This window comes from Mus caroli, unplaced genomic scaffold (genome assembly GCF_978045245.1).
Source record: "Mus caroli unplaced genomic scaffold, Mus_caroli_1 scaffold_20, whole genome shotgun sequence".
In the NCBI taxonomy this organism is placed as follows: Eukaryota; Metazoa; Chordata; class Mammalia; order Rodentia; family Muridae; genus Mus; species Mus caroli.
Genome location: NW_028227275.1, coordinates 3,590,715 through 3,613,972, shown reverse-complemented (window position 1 = coordinate 3,613,972; position 23,258 = coordinate 3,590,715). Strand labels below are relative to the sequence as shown.

The 23,258-nt window shown below is 41.5% G+C and overlaps 1 protein-coding gene across 3 annotated transcripts in view; it reads left to right on the top strand.

The window, feature by feature from the left end:
• Atrnl1 (attractin like 1) overlaps positions 1-23,258 on the top strand; it is a 516,957-nt gene that overhangs the window by 42,086 nt on the left and 451,613 nt on the right. For all 3 annotated transcript variants that reach the window (XM_021151617.3, XM_085834192.1, XM_085834193.1), the window contains exons 8-10: positions 841-1,096; positions 3,141-3,324; positions 17,827-17,981. In XM_021151617.3, coding sequence (XP_021007276.1) covers positions 841-1,096; positions 3,141-3,324; positions 17,827-17,981 — 595 coding nt within the window. The remainder of the gene's footprint in view (positions 1-840; positions 1,097-3,140; positions 3,325-17,826; positions 17,982-23,258) is intronic.

The window sequence follows — 23,258 nt, the reverse complement described above, 5'->3', positions numbered from 1 at the left end:
CATCTTTTATATAGAAGGTGATACAATCTGCTGGTAGAAATTCTCTTCTGGTCCATTTTATCTGGGCCCTTATTAGTTCTTGCTTATCTGCCTGACCTAGGTGGACCTTTCAATGGAAATGACAAAGTAGGCATCCTTATCGTATTCTTGGTCTCCAGGGAAATCATCTTACATTTCACCATTAAGTATAATTTTAGTGTAGTGTTTTCCTTAGATAACGTCTATCCAATTGAAGAAAACATCTTTTTAGTCTGCTGAAGTATAGTGATCTATACCATTTTTGCATCACTTCTGTGAATCAACTGTGAGTGAAATTAATTGGATAATCTGTAAGTGTTGAAGGTATGAAGTATCTTCCCACAGCCATAAATGGTACTGGAATGTACTCTGAGGGATGTTCAGATGCCCATGTCTTTGGTGCTGGAAAACACTGAATTGTTGAGAGTGGCAAGAACGGTTAACATAGGTGATATAATGAAAATGTAACCGTTGGGGACCCAGGTCACTCAGATGTTGAGCAGACTGTCCATGAGTGATGGCAGTCAGAGTACTGTGTGGCTTTTCTGACATGTGGGAGCCGTACGTTGTTAACACTTAACACAAGAGTTTCTGATGTGTTTTAAAACAAAAATATACTTAATAGAGTATATAATGTGAACATTTAAATTAAGACGCATTAATGGAACTTATGGAACCATGGCTAAGCTTTCCCTTTCGTTACCGTTGATGGAGTGTGCAGAGAGCAGTTTCCAAAACGTAGTGTGTGAGTAAATTAAAGAACGGATGCATGCTGCCGAGAAATTCCTATTCTGTGCACTAACGTGTGCGTTTAACTCACAGGAAAACATCTTTATGTACGGAGGCAGAATGGAGACCAGTGATGGCAATGTCACCGATGAATTATGGGTGTTTAACGTACGCAGTCAGTCATGGAGCACGAAAACCCCCACTGTCCTTGGCCACAGTCAGCAGTACGCTGTGGAGGGACACTCAGCACACATCATGGAGCTGGACAGTAGAGATGTGGTCATGATTGTCATATTTGGATATTCTGCAATATATGGCTATACCAGCAGCATACAGGAATACCACATCTGTGAGTTTCTTTAAAAATGTAATTTCTTTAATGGTTGGGAGCATCCTTATTTTAATCTCCTAATTACTTTGTCAAAATGTTAAATTATTTCAGATTGGAATTATAAGGCAATTATGTTCATAATGGTTTTTTAATATAATCTTTTTAATTATTCTAAAATGTTGTCATTGAATATTTGGGTATATCTCTTAGCCAGATGAGGGGGGTGTTATGTGCTCATTTTCCAATATTTTAAGCTATGAGGCATTCCAACAGAGGGTGCTGTTGCCTTGGATTCTGCCTATGAACCAAAAGCTGAAATTACTTCATGTCTTTGTAGTTTATGAATTTTAAAGTTTTCATTTTTGGTGTCATGTCTTATTGCTAGGACTTTAGCTACTTTACGGTAGATTTTCAAGGATAAACTTGCTTTCTAAAAGACGTTGTTGTTTAGTGTGTGGAGGTGATTTGATTTCTCTATTGCTGGTTTTTTTTGTGATTTTTTTTTTCCTATTGTTATTTTTAATTTGTCCGCATTTGTCTTATAGTTGCTGTTTAAATTTAAGAATATTCTCATTTCTGGGTCCCTCACTAATGGGCTCAGTCCTTGACTGTTAACCAACATAAATGACCTTACAGAGTCTGACCACAGTCACAGTGAGACTGCTCCTTTGTGGGTCACCTTGACAGTAAGAACACGTGTGTGAGAAAGGTGCCCTTCCCAGTCTCATTCAGATGTGACCAGCACCACCCATGCGCCGGAGTGCACGGGCGCAGTAACGTCTGTGCTGGTTGGCAGCTGATACGTGTGTTATCTGGCAGACTTTTATTCTCAGCTAGGAATAATCAGTATGTAGAATGGCCACTGGAGTTTTGGTGAATTAAGAAAGAGCTGTACATTCAGTTCCGTTCCTTTTGGCTTGTTCTATAACCCAAATACTACTGCTATGTGAGTTTTTGTTTGCTTTCTGATTTCTTGGTTGCAAGTGGGGATGCATCGTGATTGTTGAGTTTTATAGGAATCGTGAGCACTTAAAACATTGTGTGTATTTTATCACTACAAATTAAGATCTATCAATTTTTCTCTCACATTGTGTTTCCTACTAAGATTTACTGCTGTGTCCAAGGGTGTTCAAGCAGCTGGTGTGATGTCCAGGTGTCTGATGCCGGAGAGTTAAAGGGCTTTCACCCTGAAAACTACACAGCAAAGAGCACAGAACAGTGGCCAGATGTCGCTAAAAGACACCAGAGTCATTAGTTCCCCGACCATGGTCCAGGAGGGCTTTACTGTTCCATTGTAACAGCTGCTGGGCTGGAGAGCCGCCAGCTCACGTCAAGAGCACTTGCTCCTCACAGGACCCGAGTTCAGTTCCCAGCAGTTACCTGGTCCTCTGCTGCTACAAGCACAGGAGAATATCTGTCTTTCCCTTCAAATCGCTTGCCAGTGTGTCTGTCCCTAGAACCCAACAATATTATGATTGTCAGGAGAATACTAGAACTTTAGTTTTCTCATTAAGCTTAGGTTTAAGGATGGTGCTCTGGCTGGAAAAATGGCTCAGCAGTTAAGAGTACTGACTGCTCTTCCAGAGGTCCTAAGTTCAATTCCCAGCAACCACACGGTGGCTCACAACCACCTGTAATGGGATCCAATGCCAGCTTCTGGTGTGTCTGAAGACAGAGACAGTGTACTTATATATACATAAAAAAGGGTAGTGGTCATGTAATTTTTATCTGTTATATCACTAACATATTCAATGTTTGTCACATAGGAGGCCCTGATATAAATTTGTTGTATATTTTATTTAAGTACTACTTTTGAATAACATAAGTACATATAAGTAAAATTTCCCCTATTTTCTTTTATAAGCACACAGCTTGGATTTTCAGTGTTTCAGAATTCATTTTGGGACATGCAGGACACTTAGGTTGCCTTAGTGCCCACCGTAGTGTCTTTAAGTACTGAGTGTTAGGCTGCTCTCTCTACACATAAAAATGTGTGGGGTTTTTTTTTTGTGATATTTTGGTTGTTTTGAACATCGTCACCTATTTTTCTCCCCTGCTATAGCCTCAAACACTTGGCTAGTTCCAGAAACGAAAGGAGCCATTGTGCAAGGTGGATATGGCCACACAAGTGTGTATGATGAAGTGACCAAGTCCATCTATGTTCACGGAGGCTACAAAGCATTGCCCGGCAATAAGTACGGGCTGGTGGATGACCTCTATAAGTATGAAGTCAACACCAGGACTTGGTGAGTAGGCTGAGTGACAGATGGGGAAGGGGTGGTGGGAAGGGCTGGGCAACAGTATCTTTATTGGCATTTTATCATCCATTATATTTTGATAGTATTCCTTCCCCTTCTCCCCTCCTCCCAGATCACCCTCACCTCCCTCCCCTTAACCTTCATGTTCTTTCTCTCTCAGTAAAAAACAAAACCAAAAGAAATCAAAACAAACAAACAAAACAACCACCAAAACTCCCAGAAATACCCAAACCAAAACAAAAAAGTCACACACAAAAGCTGTGGACAACAGTTGCAACTGGAGAAACCCGATCTTCCCTTTTCCTTGTAGGTGTCAGTTGCAAATAGCTTCTGGGTTGGTTCGGGTGGGAGTTTGTGCTCACTTCTCCTCCTCCATGCGGTTGTGTCTGGTTTGAGCCTGAGCAGGCCTTGTGCGTGCTGTCCCAGCCCCGTGAGCTCCTATGAGCACCAGCCCCGTTGTCTTGTGATAATATCTTATGTTTACACAGTAGTGGTGGGTATGGAAAAGCCACAGAGAAGTTTTTGAACTTTTAAAATCTTAAATGGTAACTACGACACATGGTCATGCAGCCAATAGTACAAAATAATAAATTCCCACCACACCTGGTGACAGGATTCCCACGCATGCTCCTAGGCAGAGAGCAACGGAGGCTCAGTGACGTTACCGTGCGTGGTTCCCCAGTTAACATGGTCGCTTGGAATTCTCTCCAGGGTTCATTTGTCTCTTTTTGTTTAATGTATGACATATTTATAGCCATGACATTCGTCTTCTTCTAGAAACACACTGTTGTTGTTGTTTTTTAAAATCTTTTGTATTTGTAGTTTTACACTATAATTTTTGTTGTACTTGTTTTTTTGTGTGTGTGTGTGTATGTTTTTTTGCTTTTTTGTCTTAAGACAATGAACATGCCTTTTGAAGTTGCTTGAGTGCACTTAAGGAAAATTGTTCATTACATAGTGATTTACTACCCTTTCACATCTACATCTATCCTTAACTTTCGGCAGTGTCTGAAGAGAACAGGGTTTTGTGAGACTTCCTCTGGGAAATGAATAATAACATCCTAAACATGACCTAAGAGATTAGGCCACAGAATGAAGCAGCTTCCTGAGAACAAGGGCAGGGGAAATGAATACAATCATAGTAAAAATCCCCTCAGAATGCAGACAAAGAGCAAAGGCATTTCCCTGTTTTGGAGGCAACTCTGGCTGAATGACAACAGACAGATTTTCTTGGTCTGCAAGCTGTGTGCGCGGTGGGTAGTGCACATGCACGTGTCTATGTGTTTTCCTGTGGTAGTAGGCACACACATTTGTGCACATGCACTTATGTGTGCATGCCTGTGGAGGTTTGAAGTTGGAGCCAGGGAGTCTTTCTCAAACATCACCATTTATCTTACTTGCTGAGGAAGCGCATCTTCCCTGATACAGCTCACCTGGCTAGCCTGCTTACTCCAAGGATCCTCTCCTGTGTCTTCCACCTTTTAAGCACTGGGAATCAGGTGGACTACCACACCCACCTGGCCACACCCCTGACCACACCCACCTGGATTTTTCTTGGGTTCTGCTGAGCTGAACTCTACTTGCACACCCACTCAGCCACACCCTCTGACCACATCCCCCTCACCACACCCAGCCAGCCACACCCCTGACCACACCCACCTGTCCTTTATCTGGGTCCTGGGGAGTTGAACTCTACTATCTGCTATCCTGTTACTTATGCAGTTAACACTTGACCAATCCAGTAGATGACTTCTTAACTGAAAACATGGAACTCAGGAAGACACAGTGCTTCCAAATGTCTGGAAGAAAGCCTAAAATTCTCTACCTAATGGAAAATTATTAACAAAAGAAAACAACACAATGACATTTTCAAAACACTACCCCCACTACCACCACCACTGCGACCACCACCATCACCATCACCAACAAAAATACACAAGCAACCAACCAACCAAGAATTGAATCAGACAACATATCTCAGCCATAGTGGGGGTGGGGAATTAAGATGTTTTGTTTTATAACTTAACAAATAGGAATATATTTGATATCACTTCTGTGATTTAATATTATATGCTACTAGTTTGTGATAATTTGATATGTGGTGGCGCACGCCTTTAATCCCAGCACTCGGGAGGCAGAGACAGGCAGATTTCTGAGTTCGAGGCCAGCCTGGTCTACAGAGTGAAAACTCACATTTTAATGTTTAGTTACCAAACATTTTTATTTTCACTGTTGGGAAAGGATTGAGGCATCAGAGCCACTGCTGCTACACCCCTACTTCATAAGCAGTTAGATCTTATCTGTTCACATTTAAAGAGTGGAGAAACACAAATGCCCTTTGACTTTTCGGGTTCTCACTCCTCCGAGTTGACTCTTTTTATCTTGGTTCTATGTTGTGCTGACCGGTGCTATCCTTTCCAGAGGGCTTCAACTTTGTCATAGAGGTCTGGTGTCATTAGAGCTTTGATTAACCTTGTTTAATGAGGCAGATCATGATGCTTTTTTTTGCATATCTGTCATATCTGACAGTAGGTGTGCGTGCGTGTGTGTGTGCGTGTGTGTGTGTGTGTGTGTGCGTGTGTGCATGTGTGTAATAGCAGGGACTTAGATCTTGAAACCTATTTACCTGTCAAGAGATTTTGGAGACGGCTCAGTTTTGTAAGTTTGCTATTAGGCCAAGCACATTTAAGTTGATATTGATGACCATACTTAATATGTCTACATATTACATGCCTGAACCCCTTCCAACAAATGCTTCATTGAATGGCTATCAAGCTGTTTGTTAGGTTAAAAAGAAAACCACAAAAACTGCAGACAAGTCTCTGAGGAGCTGAGATGTACTAAGAGTGATAATGGTTAGAGAAGTGAGTCAAGAGAGCATCGCTTTTTAAGGTTGAAGAAATTTACATTTGTAGCCTGACCCAGGACCAATCAAACATGTAAAAAACAGGAAGACAGAAAGGGAGCACTTTGCTGGGAAGAGTGTTTGCAAAAGCAGTAGTGGGAGGGAGCACGGGGGTCGGGGGGAGCAGGCACTTCACGTTGAGAACCAGCAGACTGCGTGACCACAAATGCAGAAAAGACTGCGAGGACTTATACATCGTTCAGTTCTCTAGTTTCTCAGTGAAATAAAAGTCACTGGCTGAAAACACAGAGCTCGCTTCAGGACATTTGAGTTACAGAGATTGATATATGAAGTGATCACTGGGGAGGGGCAGGCCTGGGCGAGGGCAGGGAAGGATTGTGGGTAGGATTGTGTGGGCACTGATGTGAGGAGTGGTAACGTACTGCGAGCATGAATCGCTCAGCATTTCAGCCCTGTGTCTGAGCATCTGGCGTGAATGAACACCCATGGTCTCGATGCTCTAGTTAGCCTGTTAGGCTTTGTTTTGTTCTGTTTTATTTTGTTATTGATCCATTGATCCATCTATTTATATATTGTGTGGATACTTTTGTGTGTGCACATATGCCTGTGCGCATGTTCATGCATGTATACAGATGTCAGACATTTACATTGAGCTTCCACTTTATTCTCCACCTTTCTTTTGAGACAGGGTCTGTCCCTGACCCTGGAGTTTACTGATGCTGCCGGCTGGCCAGCGAGCTCCGACGATTTGTTCTTCTGCACCCTTCATCCTGAGTCACAGCCAGCCTCTTGTTTCCTGTGAGACAGGCACTTCACTAGTGAGCCATCTCTTCCGCCCTCCAGTTTAGATTTCAATTTGCATTTTCTCCTTCACAAATAACGTAGAATATCTTCTTATATTTATTGTCATATAGTACTTAGTTTAAATTTCGGGCAAATATCCTGTCCATTTTATTATATTTGCTAGATTGTGTATATCTCTCTGCAGTATCGGTTTATTTTGTATTTTGCAATCGTGCTTTCTCAGAGTGTGGATAGTTTTTCTATTCTTTCCTTATTATTTGATAAATATTTGATATATACTTACATGTATATAGTCAAAGAAGGAAATTTTATTTTATAAGCTGTGCTTTGTGTTTTGCTTAAATAACAGTATTCCACAATGTTTTATATTTTTATAAATAATCTTCAAATTTTTATAACTAGTTTCACAGTTAATTTTCATCCTAGGTAGGTAAGAGTGTGTGTGCGCGTGTGTGTGTGTGTGTGTGTGTCTGCCAGTAAAAGCTTCTGTATGTGAGTGTGTCTGTGCAGTAAGAGCTTGTGTGTGTGTGTGTGAGTACATGTGTGTGCAATAAATACTCCGTGGGCATTGGTCAATAACAGCTCATTCATTCCTTTGATTGTCTATAGTATGGAAAACATTAATAACAAAATTATACCTAGGTGATTAATATTTTCATGCTCTTTTCTTTTTTTTTTTTAACATTTTTATTACATATTTTCCTCAATTACATTTCCAATGTTATCCCAAAAGTCCCCCATAGTGCCCCCCACTTCCCTACCCACCCATTCCCATTCTTTTGGCCCTGGCATTCCCCTATATTGGGGTCATGCTCTTTTCAATGCAATCTGTATGCTTTGAATTCATACTTACCTTAGTGTGTAGGGGGCACATGTGAGCCGAGCATGTGTGCATGTGTACAGGCTGTGGTGTGTGTGCATGTGTATAGGCTACAGTGTGCGCGTATGTGTACAGCCTGCAGCTTGCTTATGGAAGGGAGAGGATAGCTTGGGGCAGCTGGTTCTCTCTTGAACCACATGAGTTCTGGGACTGGACTTAGCCTGACAGACGTGACAGCAGGCGCCCTGACCCATGGAGCTGTCCCTCTGGACCCTTGTATTGTTTTCCCAAGGCTGCAGTTACATGTCACCACGAGCCTCGTGTCTTTAAGAAACAGGAATGCAGTTTCTTCCAGCTGACACTGAGAATGGGCAGCGTTCTGGAGAACACGCAGCAGAACTGTGATCCTGGCCGAGACCCCTGGAAATGGTCTCTGCTTTTGCAGTGTTTCGTACATCTGGGGCCTTCTTTGCTGTAACTATATCCTTCTAATCTAAATTTCGTCTATGTGTGACTTGCTTTGTAAAGACTCCAGTCAGTGAATTTAGGATCTGGGTGAATCTAATATTAATATGGCCTCATTTATATAACTTAAATCGTGACTTCTTTTTATCTTAGCCACAAACCATTTGCAGAGACTCCATTTCCAAATGAGATCACATTCTGGGTTTGAAAATACATATTAACTTTGGGGGGGGGTACTGTACATTCAATGAATACTGTCATTTTTTTTTCTGTTTTTACCTTGATGGAAATAAGACTTATATTTATGTTTTATGTCAGGGTTGCTGATTTTAGTAATTATCTGTGTAAGTATTTTTCGTTCCTTCACAGAGGTTGGTTTAGATTCTACATGGGTAGTGTGAATAAGATCCTTCTGGGTTCTATGGCTTTCAGTGTTGTCTTTTTATGGCCACTGCGTCCTCACCTCGGTGAAGAACAGAGCACAGTGACTCTTCTTTATCAGTCCTCAGACTTAAAGAAACATTTTCAGTGTCTCCAGTAAGAGCTGTGTGTGTGTGTGTGTGGGGGGGGGGTTGGTAGAAATCTTTATTAGGGAGGTTTAGTAAATTATCCCAATAATGCCCACACTACAGAGGAATGAAATTAGATGCATATCTATTACTTTGTACAAAAATCTACTTCGAATGGGACAAAGGCTTCAACGTGGAAGTGGAAACACTGAAATTCCTGAAAGGAAACCACAGGTGCAGGAAAGATTCTCTGAACGGGGCTCCATTTGCTCCGGAATCACAGCCAACAGTCGACAAATGGGACCTAGGAAAACTCAAATGCTTCTCCACAGTAAGGCAAGCAATCAACCACATGAAGAGGAAGCGTAGGAGGGAACCTGCCAGCTATAAACCTAATAGAGGGCTAATGCCAGAATATACAAAGTACTAAGAAACAAACAAACAAAAAAATCAATTTAAAAAAACTTAAAAATTGTCTGTGGATCTGAAGAGAGTTCCCAAAAGAAGAGTTAAAAACGGCCAAGTTCAGAAGTATCCAGCATCCTTGGCAGCTAGGGTCATGCACATGATACTTGCTCTGAGATTTCATCTCACCTTGGACTGAACGGCTACGGTCAAGACGATCAACAGCATATGCTGGTGAGGCTGCGGGGAAATGGGGACCTCATTCACCATTGAGGGGGTTGCCAGCTGGGGCAGCTACTTTAGAAAGCTATCAGAAAAGTGTCCGAGTGCTAAAATCAAGTCTATCCTGAGACCCAGCCTTGCCTACTCCTTGTCACATCCCTGAAGGGCCTGATGTCTTACCCTACAGATCCTTCCTCAGCAGTGCCCACTGCTGCACTATTCACAATAGCTAGAAACTGGAAGCAGCCTACACGTTCTCCAACTAATGAACGGATAGTGAAAGGAAACACACAGTGAACATCTATTTAGTTGTGAAGAAAAATTAAATCACTATCTGTGCAGGTAAGTGGATAGAATTAGACAACAATTACACGGAACAGAACGAGATAACACAGAGTCATCAAGACAAATGGTACATGTGCTTTCTCATTTGTGGATCCTAGCTCCAAGACTTCAGAGATCAGTGTTTAACCCAGAGTCACAGGAAGATGGATAGGGACCAAGAGGGTCCAGGAAGAGCTCTAGAGAAGAGGGACAAGGATACAGGTGCTCTGGAGGGTGTGTGTGTATCTGTGTATATGTGTGTTTGTATGTATATGTGTGTGGTACATCACATTAAATGAAGTTACATCACTTGGGGTGATATGATTCCCCCCAAGAGACAGACTATCTAACAAAATCCAGGCATGGGGCACCTCTTTTCTGCTTGTTGGTCAGGGAGTCCAAGAGACCCTCACAACCACATAGGATACTGCCATTGTCCCTGATTTCTTCTGTGAATAAGGGGAGTCCTTGTAGTTAAGGTGCTACAATTTAGGACTTAGAGGTATCAGCTGGAAGCATCCTGGGACACTCTTTGAAGACCAGTTCTCATAGTAACCAAAGTGGCTGTGTAAACTACCACGGGAACTAAAGAAAGGGGGCCTGGGGAAGTGGGGGAGGGGAGGATAGCTCTCATCCGGCTATCCTCCTATGCTCTGGGCAGGAGGGCTGCCAAATGCTTTCCACTCAGCCCGGGGTAGGCATCCAAGCCTCTGACCCACTTGATGGGGGTGGAGGGTGGGTAGACAAGGGGCAGCCCCCAACCTGGGGGCCCCAGGGCCATACCCTGTAGCCCCAGGGTTATGGGAGAGAGGGATGAGGGAAGAGGTTCCCAACACTGACCAGAGTGAGCAGCGGATCTTGATGGAACAGAGACTCTCTATGGTTTAAGAGCTTTATTATAGAAATGCTGGGGGAAAAAGAGAGAGAGAGAGAGAGAGAGAGAGAGAGAGAGAGAGAGAGAGAGAGAGAGAGAGAGAGAGAGAGAGAGAGAGAGAGAGAGGGAAAAGGCTAGAGAGAAAGAGAGGAGAGAGGAGAAGACAAAGAGAGAGGAGAGAAGACAAAGAGAGGAGAGAGAAGGTGAGAGTGAGGGGTAAGAGGGAGATTTGAGTAAGCAGTAAGAGAGTAAGAGAGTAAGAGGTTGAGGTGGGGCTAAGCACCCCTTTTTATGGTCTTTATGGTTGCTAGGTAACTGGGGAGGAGTTTAGCCTGAAGGTCAGAAGCTTGGGACATTGACTACTGACCATGCTTCTCTTGTGGGTGCAGTGGGGGGCGGTAACTTAGGCAGGAGCCAGAGTTCCAGGAGCATGAGGGACCGTCTACCGGGTCACGAAGGTGAATCATCACCCTTCCAGGGTTCAGACCTCAGCTCAACTGGAGACCAGCCTGCAATTCCCCACAAACTACTATGGGAAAAAACAGTCAGTAGTCCTACCCCCTTGTAAAAAACTATGGACCACAATGCCCAGCTGTCCAATATGGCCCCAATAATGTGATAGTGGCACATAAGTTGGATTTGAGGCCCACTCAATAGGAAGGAATTAATCCCTGGCATTGTAATTCCAACCACCCCTGCTGACAAATCATGGAGCTCAAAGGAGAACTTACTGCCACCATTTTCTGAAACTTATAATTTCTAACTTTATTCTAAACACTCATCCTTATACCTACACACCTCCTAATCCTTCCAAATAATGCCACCCCTGATGACCATGCATTCCAATATATGAGCCTTTGGGGGCCATTCCTATTCAAACCACCACAGAGACCACTGCAGAAATCAACAACTAGTCAAAATTAGGAGAACAACATACAGCGTGGCGCTCGGCCCCAACTGAGACATCACAACGAAAGCCTTATACCCAAGGTTCAGAGACGGGGACAGAAAGATGAATAGCCAGAGGGCCAGGATGTCTGCTGTGAGACCGTGACCTCTGTATTATGGCAGGGAAGTTGTACTTTTGGACAAGATCTGCGTGATGACATCATTGGTTGATGTGACAGTGTGGATGAGAAATCTTACTGAGCCTCGCCTATAGATGGAGAACTACAGGCAGTTAAAGGCTGCTGAGAGAGGGCTTGTCTGCTCCAAAGATGAGCTACCCTGACTGGTTATCCAGTCCCAAGAGGCCATCCTTAAAACACACATACACCCAAAGAACCCAGCATGAACTCATAAGGTCGTGTGCGTGCACGGAAGTGTGATCGGTGTGCATTCTGTGAAATTTCAAAATAATCCATAAAAATATTGGGAAGTACGTTGGGAACAAATTTTTATTTATTTTCTTGGTTTGGTGCCCTTTTTTAGAGTTCATTATCTGATGTTTTTTTCTCAAAGTAATTTGGCTATTATCATGATTTAGTAACTCAAATCAACTTTAGTCAAATATTACTATTGATTTCTGGTTAGTTAATATTTTGATAAGGAACTATAATCTTTCTGAACATGAAATAGGATCATGCTTCTTGGATTTTTCACGTTAATTATTTGGTGTTAAGGCTATATCAGATGCATTATTTGGGGGGGGGTGTATTCTTTTAATGCTTTTAAAACCACATTTTTAAGACCAGACTTATTATTTTCACCAGTAGTTTGTAACTATAGCCTTTAAGAGAACTAAAGGTGACTTTTGATGTATAGAATTTTAACAATGGAATTTATTTCAAAGTGGTTATAAGAATTTTCAGATTATTCAGTGATTATTACATGATTCAGTTTTTATAAGTATTTTAAAGAACTGATCTATGAAATTGATATATTACTCATTAAATCATTATAACACTATTATTCTTACAGTGCAATGCCTTTTAAAAGTTAGAGGTATTACAGAGTAACGGTCTCATTGTGACTTTCCCTGTGCTCCGGCCCTGTTTACTGTCTCTCCCTCCATCACACTCTCCCCTCTCTTTCATGCACCTTTACTTTCACATAACTTTTAAATTTCACACGTGAGAGAGAGCATGTAACAGCTGTCTGTCTGACATTATGCTCAGTGCGGTGCCCAGCCCCAACTGATACATCACAACACAACCCGTACACCTAAGGCTCAGAGAACCGGGGCAGAAGGATTAACAGCCAGGGGACCAGGAGGTCTGCTGTGAGACTGTGACATCTGTACAGGTCAGGGAAGTTGTACCCATGAAATCTAGAAAGTATGAACAAGATCTGCGTGGTGACATCATCCCCGTTGACGTGCAGTGTGGATGAGAAAACTTTTATTGGCTCACCCATAGATGAAGAACTAGACAGTTAGCAGCTTAACTGAAAGCTAAGCTCCACCCACTTCCCTGCAAATGGCATCGTGCGTTTGAGTGGACAAAGATTTTCAGCGCACTATTTAGCCACTTCAATAGGTTGTACTGAAGCCCTCCCTGCTATTTTCACCTGCACTTCTGTGAACACTCAGTGATTGTGTAACTTTTAGACATGTATTTGACACCTCTGTCTTTTCTTTATTCACATATGGGGCCGTACACTTCTTTTGGGTTCCATTTCTTTGTATGATTTGGAAACCATTCTTTTGTTGTTGTTGCACTGTTTTTATGTGATTTTTTTTGTTACAAAATTTCTTATGACAGTTCTTGGCTTGCACTTTTATTCTTTGAGCATTATCTAAATTAACCAAGACCTCATCAATAGAATTACCTTTCATAAAACAAAAATAGAAATTAAAGGCCTCAGCAGCTAGTTTTCATGGTTTGTGCTTTTTGGTACTTCTAAAGAATTCATCATCAACCTCACTTCCTAGATTTTCTCTCATGTTATCCTCTAGGTGTTTATCATATTCTGCCTGTGTGTTTATGTAGCAGTAAGTTGTTAATCTGCTCTGGACTCTCGCCTGCAGCTGCGCTTCTTGCTGCTGCCCAATGCTCTGGAGTCCCCTAATGAAACGCGCGCGCGCACACACACACACACACACACACACACACACACACACACACACACCGGCTTATTTTTAATATACCCTAAGCAGCGCAATGGCTGGGGCACTTCCTATCTCCATGTGGCTAATACACACTCCCTTCCGATATTCCCGAGTTATCACTTTCTAAAATCTATATTTTATCTTTGCTGCCCCGGACCTTGCTGGGCAGCCCTTCTGGGGCTGTTTTCCCCTGCACCTACCTGTCGGTGGGCTCTCCCTCCTGCACCTTTTCCTGTGTGGTCCATCTCCTATGTCATCCTATGGCGGAATCTCCTCTTCTTCCTTCTCTATCCCTTCCCAGGAATCCTAAAATCCCGCCTCCGACTCCCTACCCAGCCATTGGCTGCCAGTAACTTGATTCACCAATGAGAGCCAACTGGGGGCAGGGACCCCCAGCATCTGAACCCGCAGATTCTCGTGTGACTTTGGGAGCCGAATGGAAACAAATAGCATTAGAATCAACCCCCAACATGTTTACTATTTATTCTACATTAATTTTTTTCATCAGTGTAACAAATATTTATGTGGTATGCATACGTGCCTGCATGCGTGTTCATGCGTGTGTGGGTGCACACGTGTGTATGTGTACGTGCGTGTGTTTGTGGCTGCAATGTGGAGATCTGAGCTTTACTTACTTCATGAGTTGTAACCCTCTTTTGTGCACCACAGAATATTTCGAAACACGATCTGTTGCTGAAGCTGGAGCTCGCCGTTTTGACCATTTTAGCTAGCGTATTCTAGAATGCCCTGCCTCTGCCTCTGCCTCTGCATCACAGTGACGGGTGGGCTCTCCCACAGGCTTTTATATGGGTTCTGGAGTCTGAAAGGTCTCGTCTCCACATTGGCAGGGCGCGCTCTTTACTGTGAATGTATTCAACAGCGAGTCTTCAGTAGGGGTCTAAATTCTTTCTCTATTGTTTACGACTTTTAGTTACTGCAGTAGTGTTTCTTGGGTATGCTATCCTATCGTCATGGAGCAAGTTTTGCTTCTTGTTAAATGTCAGTTGGGTATACTTGAGTTGGTCTGTCTCCGGGCTCTCTAGTCCACTCTGTTAACTTACTTGTCTTTTTTTTCAGTAACAGACTGCTTCGGCTACTGTAGATCATAGTAAACGCAGAGGACGGGAGCAGTCAGTCCTTTCACTTGATTCAGTATTTTTCTTAAATATTAAATTAATTTTATGTTTTTTAAGTATTTATTTTGTTTAAGTTTGAGTGCCCGGATCTGTGCCTGTGCACAACATTTACACACGTGTCCACGGAGGCCAGAAGAGGCATCCGATACCCTGGAACTGGAGTTATAAACAGTGTGAGCCACCATATGGATTCTGGGACCTAAGCCTGGATCTTCTTCAAGGCGCTAAGTGCTCTTAACGGCTAAGAGGTCTCTTTAGCCCCGACTTTGTCTAACTTAAGCTTTTACCAACCCATGTAAATCTTCCTGTCTGTCTGCACTGTCCATAATTTACTGGGATTTTGATTGACAATAACTTGTATCTCCAGATCAGCATAAGAGCTGGCAGTTGATTGTATTAATCTTTACATTCATGTGCATGTAGTGTTTCTCCTTTCATTTAGAGACTTTTATTTTATTTATTTTTTATTTATTTGTTTTGAGATAGGGTTTAAATATGCTATCTGGAGTTTGCTATGTAGATCAGGCTGGCCTCAAACTCAAGAGATTCACGTTCCTCTGCCCCTCCCCCCAAGTGCTTGATCTTTTTTAAACTCAGAATTTTATAGTGTTTTTCATAAATCTTACATAGAATATTTTATGAAGTATACATTTTATTTTTATACTGATACATATGTGTATTTATATATTATTATATAAAATATCTTACTATGTAAGTATACATTTTATTTTTATACTGATACATATGTGTATTTATATATTATTATATAAAATATCTTACTATGTATATACATATAGTAACATTTTATATACACACACACACACACATACACGCACGCGCGCGCGCGCGCACACACACACACACACACACACACACACGCATACTCAGTTCCCCGGGGAGAGCTTTAGAGACCTCTGTTTTGTCTGCCTTTTTCCCTCCTGGAGAGCTTGTATTGTAGATTCATGGGCACAGAGACCTGATTCCCCTTGGTGTGGTACTGTTGCTTTATACACAGAGAACTTGTGATAGGAGGCTGGTATCTTTTAAGCTTGACTCTCTGATATAGAACTTATGCCTTATTAAGGCAGGATCAACATTCTTTGGCTCCACTTTAACCTCATAAGCGAGGTTGATAACTCCCACCTCTGTTGAGGACTGAGTATGGAAAATCACCCAGACTTCTCTGAGTTTTTCGTGGAATTGAACTTAGGTAAGAATGGAGAGCTTGAAATTTGTGGTGGCCTGATACTCTCAGCAACATATGGTTGACCTGAAGTAGGAACCAAGAGATGAAGCACCTTTTTCCCCCCCCCGGCTCCACCCCTTGGAGTTGGAGATCTGTCCTTCTGTACTGGTGTCCACAGTAGTGAGGAGACACTGGGAAGACATAGTAACACTCCTGAGTTAATACACTATTGTTGCTTGTTTCCTTACCCTGGAAGAGGGGCCTGAACTGTGACCTTGTGCAAGCAAGGCAGGTACCCTGTGGCTGAGCTTTCTGCTCTTAGCCACACCCCTGCTCTGCTGTCTTAGACTCCTAAGTCTCTGGCATCACAGGCCTATGCCACCTCGTCAGAATCAGTGTTGACATTCCTATCCCAAGCTTAGCAGACATTCCTGAGTAAGTGTATAATGTTGCTCTTCGTAGAGTTTTATGAGATCTCAAATTTTCTGAGACCTTAAAACTATTTTGTATTAATTAAGGTTCTTTTCCTGGAGAGACTGTGGAACCTTTAGATGATATTTAAAAAACATGATTTTAAGAGACTAGATACAAACTAACAATTTTATAAATGTTTACTGTGTTTATATTTTTAATCATAATTGTCACAAAGTATTAATTTATATTACTCTTCATCTTCATATATCGGTGTATTTAGAAAAATTTATAATTCTGAGCATATGTTTATAGCACTTTATGTAAAATTTACTGTTCCTGAAAAACACATTTCAGAGGATTTATTTTTAAGTATGTGTGTGCATGTGAGTGTGACCACAAGTGCACGTGAGCACAGGTGCATATGAGTGAGCACAGCTGCATAGGAGCAAGCACAGGTGCACAGGAGCAAGCACAGGTGCACAGGAGCAAGCACAGGTGCACAGGAGCAAGCACAGGTGCACAGGAGCAAGCACAGCTGCACAGGAGCAAGCACAGCTGCACAGGAGCAAGCACAGGTGCACAGGAGCAAGCACAGGTGCACAGGAGCAAGCACAGCTGCACAGGAGCAAGCACAGGTGCACAGGAGCAAGCACAGCTGCACAGGAGCAAGCACAGGTGCCTGTGGAGTTTCCAGATGCTCCTGGAGCTGCCTGGTGTTGCTGTCTTCCTAACTGCTGCGCCATCTCCAGCCCCTATGTGCAGTTTTTAATTAATCACACAATGTAGATGCATCTAAAGACAACCGTGAGCAAAAGAATCTAAACACAAATTAAGTACAACCCATATAAAAGTAAAGTAGAGCTGGTCATTGAAATAAAAATAGTAATGTTTCTATCCAGGTTCTGATTATTTGGTCATGTTCATCTTATGGAAATTAATTGAGTTTTTGACTTATTGGTATATACATTTTTGTGTATAAACTTTGATTAAACATAAAGGCTCATTAAGGGTTTCTTATCAATTTTATAATTTTAACCCAAAGTAATTTGGGCTAAATTTATTATACTTAACTTTTTGTTTGCCTTAGTGTGAAAAAGTCATGGTGTTTTGGTTCTTTCCTTTGAGGTAGACTGGTGTCCTACCTTCAAAAGTGAAAAATCATTTAAAACATAAATTGTTAGGATTAAGAATTCTATATATATATTGTTCTTCCTCGAAGCATCTTGAGATATGGAGATTCTATAAATATTCTTTTAAAACATTGAAGCTTTGAAGTTATTTACAAGTTGTTAAAATATATGTATTTTCCCCTAATAAATCCCAGAACAAAATTTATATACAGAGTCAATAGTTTATTTATAAAGTCAGGGAAGTCTCTTTATCCTTTGTAATACATTTTTAAATTTTATTCTGTAGGACTATTTTGAAAGAAAGTGGGTTTGCCAGATACCTTCATTCAGCTGTTCTTATCAATGGAGCTATGCTTATTTTTGGAGGAAATACCCATAATGATACTTCCCTGAGTAACGGTGCAAAATGTTTTTCTGCCGATTTCCTGGCATATGACATAGGTATGTATCTGTTAGGATTGTACAAAGAGGAAAATACCGGACAACTTTCTCAAATAGATTGACAGCATGCTTATATGTCATTTCAGAGATCAGTTTAGTGACAGACTATGAATTGGGTTTTCTCTAATTTCAGCACAGTGGTCATACAGAGCCAAGATGAGATGTGTTGGAATGAGTTAGTATCAGAGACAGAAGAAGAGAATGATAGGAGTGCGTGACCTTTTGACCCTTTAGAAGCATTTTGACTGTTGTGTCCTTATTTGAAAATTGTATGAGCCTCTTGTGTCTTATACTACATCTGTTTCAGTGATGGATAGATATGTAATACCATCAAACTATGACAATTAAGACTGAGAATTCAAGCGCTTTATATTGAGCAGGGGTGAGCAAAGCTTAGTTTATGTTAAATATACTGAATATATTTACTGAGTATGGGAGGGAAGTTCATTGAGAGGAATGTGGAAAAAGAGGTAATGAAATATGATGAGGAGAGAGAGTGAATCCAGGACATGCCTGCGAGTGAGACTGGCTGGATGAAGCCTTCCAGGGAGCTGCAGCAAGCGCTGAGGCACTCTCTTGTTCATTATGCTGGGTTCTTGTTGATTCTGTATGAGGGAGGAGCACTCACTGAAATACTACATCTGACTCTCCAGTACATCACGGCAGCAGAAGTATTGCTTCTGTATTTGTCATGTTATCGCCGAAAGCTAGCTGGTACTTAAAATATATTTGGCAGTGCACAAGAGCGTCTTTTATTGATGTTACAAATAAAGTGCTATATCAAATTCGAAGCTATTCTCTTGATGTGTAAAAATGAAGGAGGCTAATTAGATGTAAGACGGATTTACTCCGTAACATCATAAGGGTATGCCCTCTGCTTTGTTAAGATCATTTCATGTGGCTACAAGGAAAGAGCAGTTGATAATTAATAAGCGCTTTGGTCTTGATGCTATTATAAGTTTGCTAGAAGAAGCGGCCATTAATAACATTAGGAATGCTAAGTGAGTTTGTGATTATTTAGTCTTAAATAAGGAAAATGTTACCTCTGAAATATCAATAAAAGCGGTTCCTTCCAAGGAGTGTGGGATGATCCCAGCTTTCAGAAAACTCCTAAATTATTGTCTGGGATCCAGAACAAAACAGGTTGACTGGGGCAGTGATTCCAGCTGTCAGTGAGTGATCTCTCGTACCTGGGGCTGAGACAGTGAAATTATCTTTCTGGAGGAACACGAATCCTTTATTTATTTAATTTTGTTCATGCATATTTCTTCTGTCGTTTTTTTTTTTTTTTTTTTTTTTTTTTTTTTTTTTTTTTTTTTACAACAGAATAGGATGCCATTGTTACTGTTAAAAATCCACGAAGTGGGATTTAAAATTTTTACATTAAAGGTTTTCAGCGAGCTTCTACACAGTGCTTGTAATTTAATGAACTGTATAAGACCGAGCTGTTTTGTAAGCGATATATTGAGAGCCCATTTTTTATTTTTCCATGTTACTGGAGATTACATTTCAGTTTTATGTGTCAGAAAAGCTTGTGGAGGTTAAAAAAAAAAGGTTTAGTTTTGTTTCAGAAAAAAACAGGAAGAGAGAGGTTGGAATACCAACATTCTGTTAAGCTCTGAGTGCTGGATACTGTCGCAGGGTGTGTGTACAAAGCCCGAAGCCTCTCTAAAGGTCTGTGACTGTGTCATTGACTCAGCTACAAGGCAGGAGTGACAAGGACTGATCTAGAGGAGTATAGCGGCCATTGTTCTAAGACCCTTATCCGTCTGCTTGACTAGGCCACGCTGATGGGTCGAGTCCAGCACTTGCTCTTAATGTACTGCATGGTCTCAGACAACTTAGACTTAGTGTTTATTTCTTAATGCTGTGGATGGATGCAAGCAAATACTCTTCTTGTTGGTGACATTGTATTATTTTTCACACAAAAGGAAATTTATTTCAAAGTGGTGGTTGTTCATTGGAATTAAAGATAGGCATTATAATGAACCAAATAGAAAATGTATTTTAAAAGCATGTTTTCTTTCCTGTATAAGGAATATTCCTTGTCACATTTAAATGAGATGCATCTGAGGGGGTACATGAGGTTTAAACAAATGCATGCCAATTTTATACTAATTTTTCATTCTTCTAAGATTCACGGTTTCAATCTTAATGCCAGTGTAAATTTTACATAATGAAATCATTAATCTTTGGAAATATAACTGTCTTCTGCACATAAGATTGTGTATGGTAAAGATTTAACCAGTATATGCTGCTGATTTTCAAAATGCTACAGTCTGCAGCCTGTTGTTCCTTGGGAAGGTTGTCGGGAAAATCAAAACCAAGTGTATATAACCCAATTGTTAGTCACTGGACAGCTGCCTTTTCCAGAAGTGACTGAAGGGATGGGAGGTGGTTCAGTGGTTAATAGAACAGGCATTGCAGATGACTCAAGTTCAAGTCCCAGCCCCCACACCTGGCGGCTCACACCTGCCTGCATCTCCAGCCCCAGAGGATCTGATGACCAGTGAATCATATGTCCTCTATGGCAACCACATTCAAGTGCAGATTCTCCCCCCTCCCCCAACCATACACATACAGTTAATGTAAAACAAATATCTTCAAAAAGTGATGGAATGGGCTGGAGAGTTGGACTGCTTAAGAATGGTAGCAGCCCCATGTTTGGTTTACGGATGTTGGGTGGCTCACTCCTGCCTGTAACGCCTGTTCCAGAGGGCTCCATCTTCTCTAGCTTCCATTGGCGCTGGCACGCATGTGCATATATTTATCCACATAGACATCATACTAAAGAATTAAATAAAAGGTGACTGAAATACGCCTAATAGTAGCCAGAGCTAGTGAATGACCTTGGTCAGCTATAACTCTTAGCAGGACACATTGCCTGATGTTTTATTTGCAAACCTAGCTTGAACTCAGATTTAGAATCTGAAATTTTTATTAGTCCCTTTGTTATTTATTGTTAGTAATAGTGTTGCCCTTAGAAAGCTGCAAGGGCACCAGTTTTCAGGATCAAAATTATGTATTCCTCGCCCCCCCCTGTAAATATAGGTTCCTGTTGAGAATAAATAAAAGTGTGAAACAAAATGGAAAAACAATAATTAATTTTTGATTTTCATAAAGGTGATAGAAAGATGAAGGTGTAAACCCCGAGTTGGAACCAGGCAGAGGAGCAGGGTTCCTCTGACCCTGACTTGCACAGAACATTAAACAGAAACTGTCCCATTTACTTAGTGATGGTTCCAAGCCTGAATTCTCAGAACACGGTGGTTTCTCGTATGGCTTTAATTCCTTGGTAGTGATTACAAAAAAAATGTTAAAAATGCAAGACAAGTCCATATTTTCAGCAGGAACGTTTTAATTGGTATTGGCGAAATAATGATGTATATTTTAATTGTTTTATTATATAGCAGAGTTAACGTCACTTACCTAGTTTATGAAGCGTGGCAAACATGATTTTGTACAACCCTATGGAGTGTTTATATGAATCATGTAGAATGAATACAGCCCTGTAATCCATAATTTCACGATAAAACCATAAATGCAAATTAAATAATCTACTTATTTATTTTTTTGGAACATTCCAACAAAGTTCTGCAAATTCCATCTGGCTTGCTCTTTGTGCTTAAATTTATTTTCATTTCCTGGAGGCTTTATTAGTCAATATTTTCTAATTATTTTTACCGTATTTTCATGGCTTATGTCTCGCTGAGCCAGCCACCTGAAAGAGCCAGTTTGTTACTTTGTAGGTCAAGAAAACCCTTGAGAGCTTTCATGCCACTTCCTGAATCAGCCAACTAATTATTATTATTTTATTAAAGTTGTTTTGCATCCTTGACTGAAGTGTTATCTTTCTCTTCGGTATTTGATAAGGGAAACAATAGTTGGTACAACAGCTACCTGCTGGTTCCTCCTCTTCCCTCTTCCTCCCCATCCACCCTCTTAAAAAAATCAAAATAAAGAAGAGAAAATGTTACCTCTCAGTTTGTCAAGGTGGACAGCTAGGTCTGCCTATCACTCCCTGCAGTGCTTGGCTCTACACAGGGTTCATAGCGTAGACTTTCATTGTCTATATAGTGTGTGTTACAATGCTCACTTATGGAGGGAAAAGGAGCCGGCAGCTTGCTGTCACTAAACCCAGTCACACGAGTTGTAAAATGGTTATTCATTTTAGACATCTGAAGCAAAGTCTTAATTCAGAGATTTTTAATCCATCATTACACTACCCCCATCCCCTGCCCTGTTCTAACAGGAAAACTTTGAACAGTCTTTTACTTGGGAAGGGTTGTATCAGTTCATCCAAAGACAGCAGCCGAAGCCATCAGTGGATTTGATCACACTCTTTATGGCGTATTTGCATTTAATGTGACTCGACCTCAAACTGACCATGAAGTAGTGAAGCCCAGATGGAAAGTCAAGGAATGAAATAAATGATATATGAACACTGAGTTCCCATTTCTCCTAACTACTGCAAGCAGTTTGAGAGACTTTGTGCTTTGCCTGTGGGTATTAATGTTTTCTCTCCCTCTCCCTCTCCCTCTCCCTCTCCCTCTCCCTCTCCCTCTCCCTCTCCCTCTCCCTCTCCCTCTCCCTCTCCCTCTCCCTCTCCCTCTCCCTCTCCCTCTCCCTCTCCCTCTCCCTCTCCCTCTCCCTCTCCCTCTCCCTCTCCCCGTCTCCCTCTCCCACTCCCCTTCTCTGGCTCTCACTCTCCCCTTCTCTGGCTCTCACTCTCCCCCTCCCCTCTCCCTACCCCCTCCTCTCCCCCACCCCCTCCCCTCTCCCTTTCCCCTCCCTCTTCTCCTCCCCTCTCTCCTCCCTCTCCCCCTTCCCCCCTCTCTTCCTTTAAGAAAGTTCTCATTTATAGTTTAGACTGTGTTGTACACTCTTGTTACACAGGTTCTCCTGTGTGAATTCTTGTTGCGCAGGCTGTCCTTTGCGCTGTCTGCAACACAGTCTGCTCCTACCAGAGTGATTTTGTCACAGGCCCCAGGTGCTAGTGTTAGAGGCTAGTATGAGCCACTATTCCTCACCAGAGAGTGTTTTAAATATGAAAATTACAACGTAAATATTCTAAAGAAAGCATGCACGGAGAGGAGTTTTTGCAAACCCTGGAGGATTTGGGGGGTGGGGGGAAGCAGTCATGAAGACACTCATCTCACACAGAGCACTGACAAACAGAATCTAGTGCTATTTCAAAATAGCACAATATAGGATTTATTCTAGAAATAAAATTATGATTAATTATGCATGTAATTTTTTATATGAGGACCACTGAAG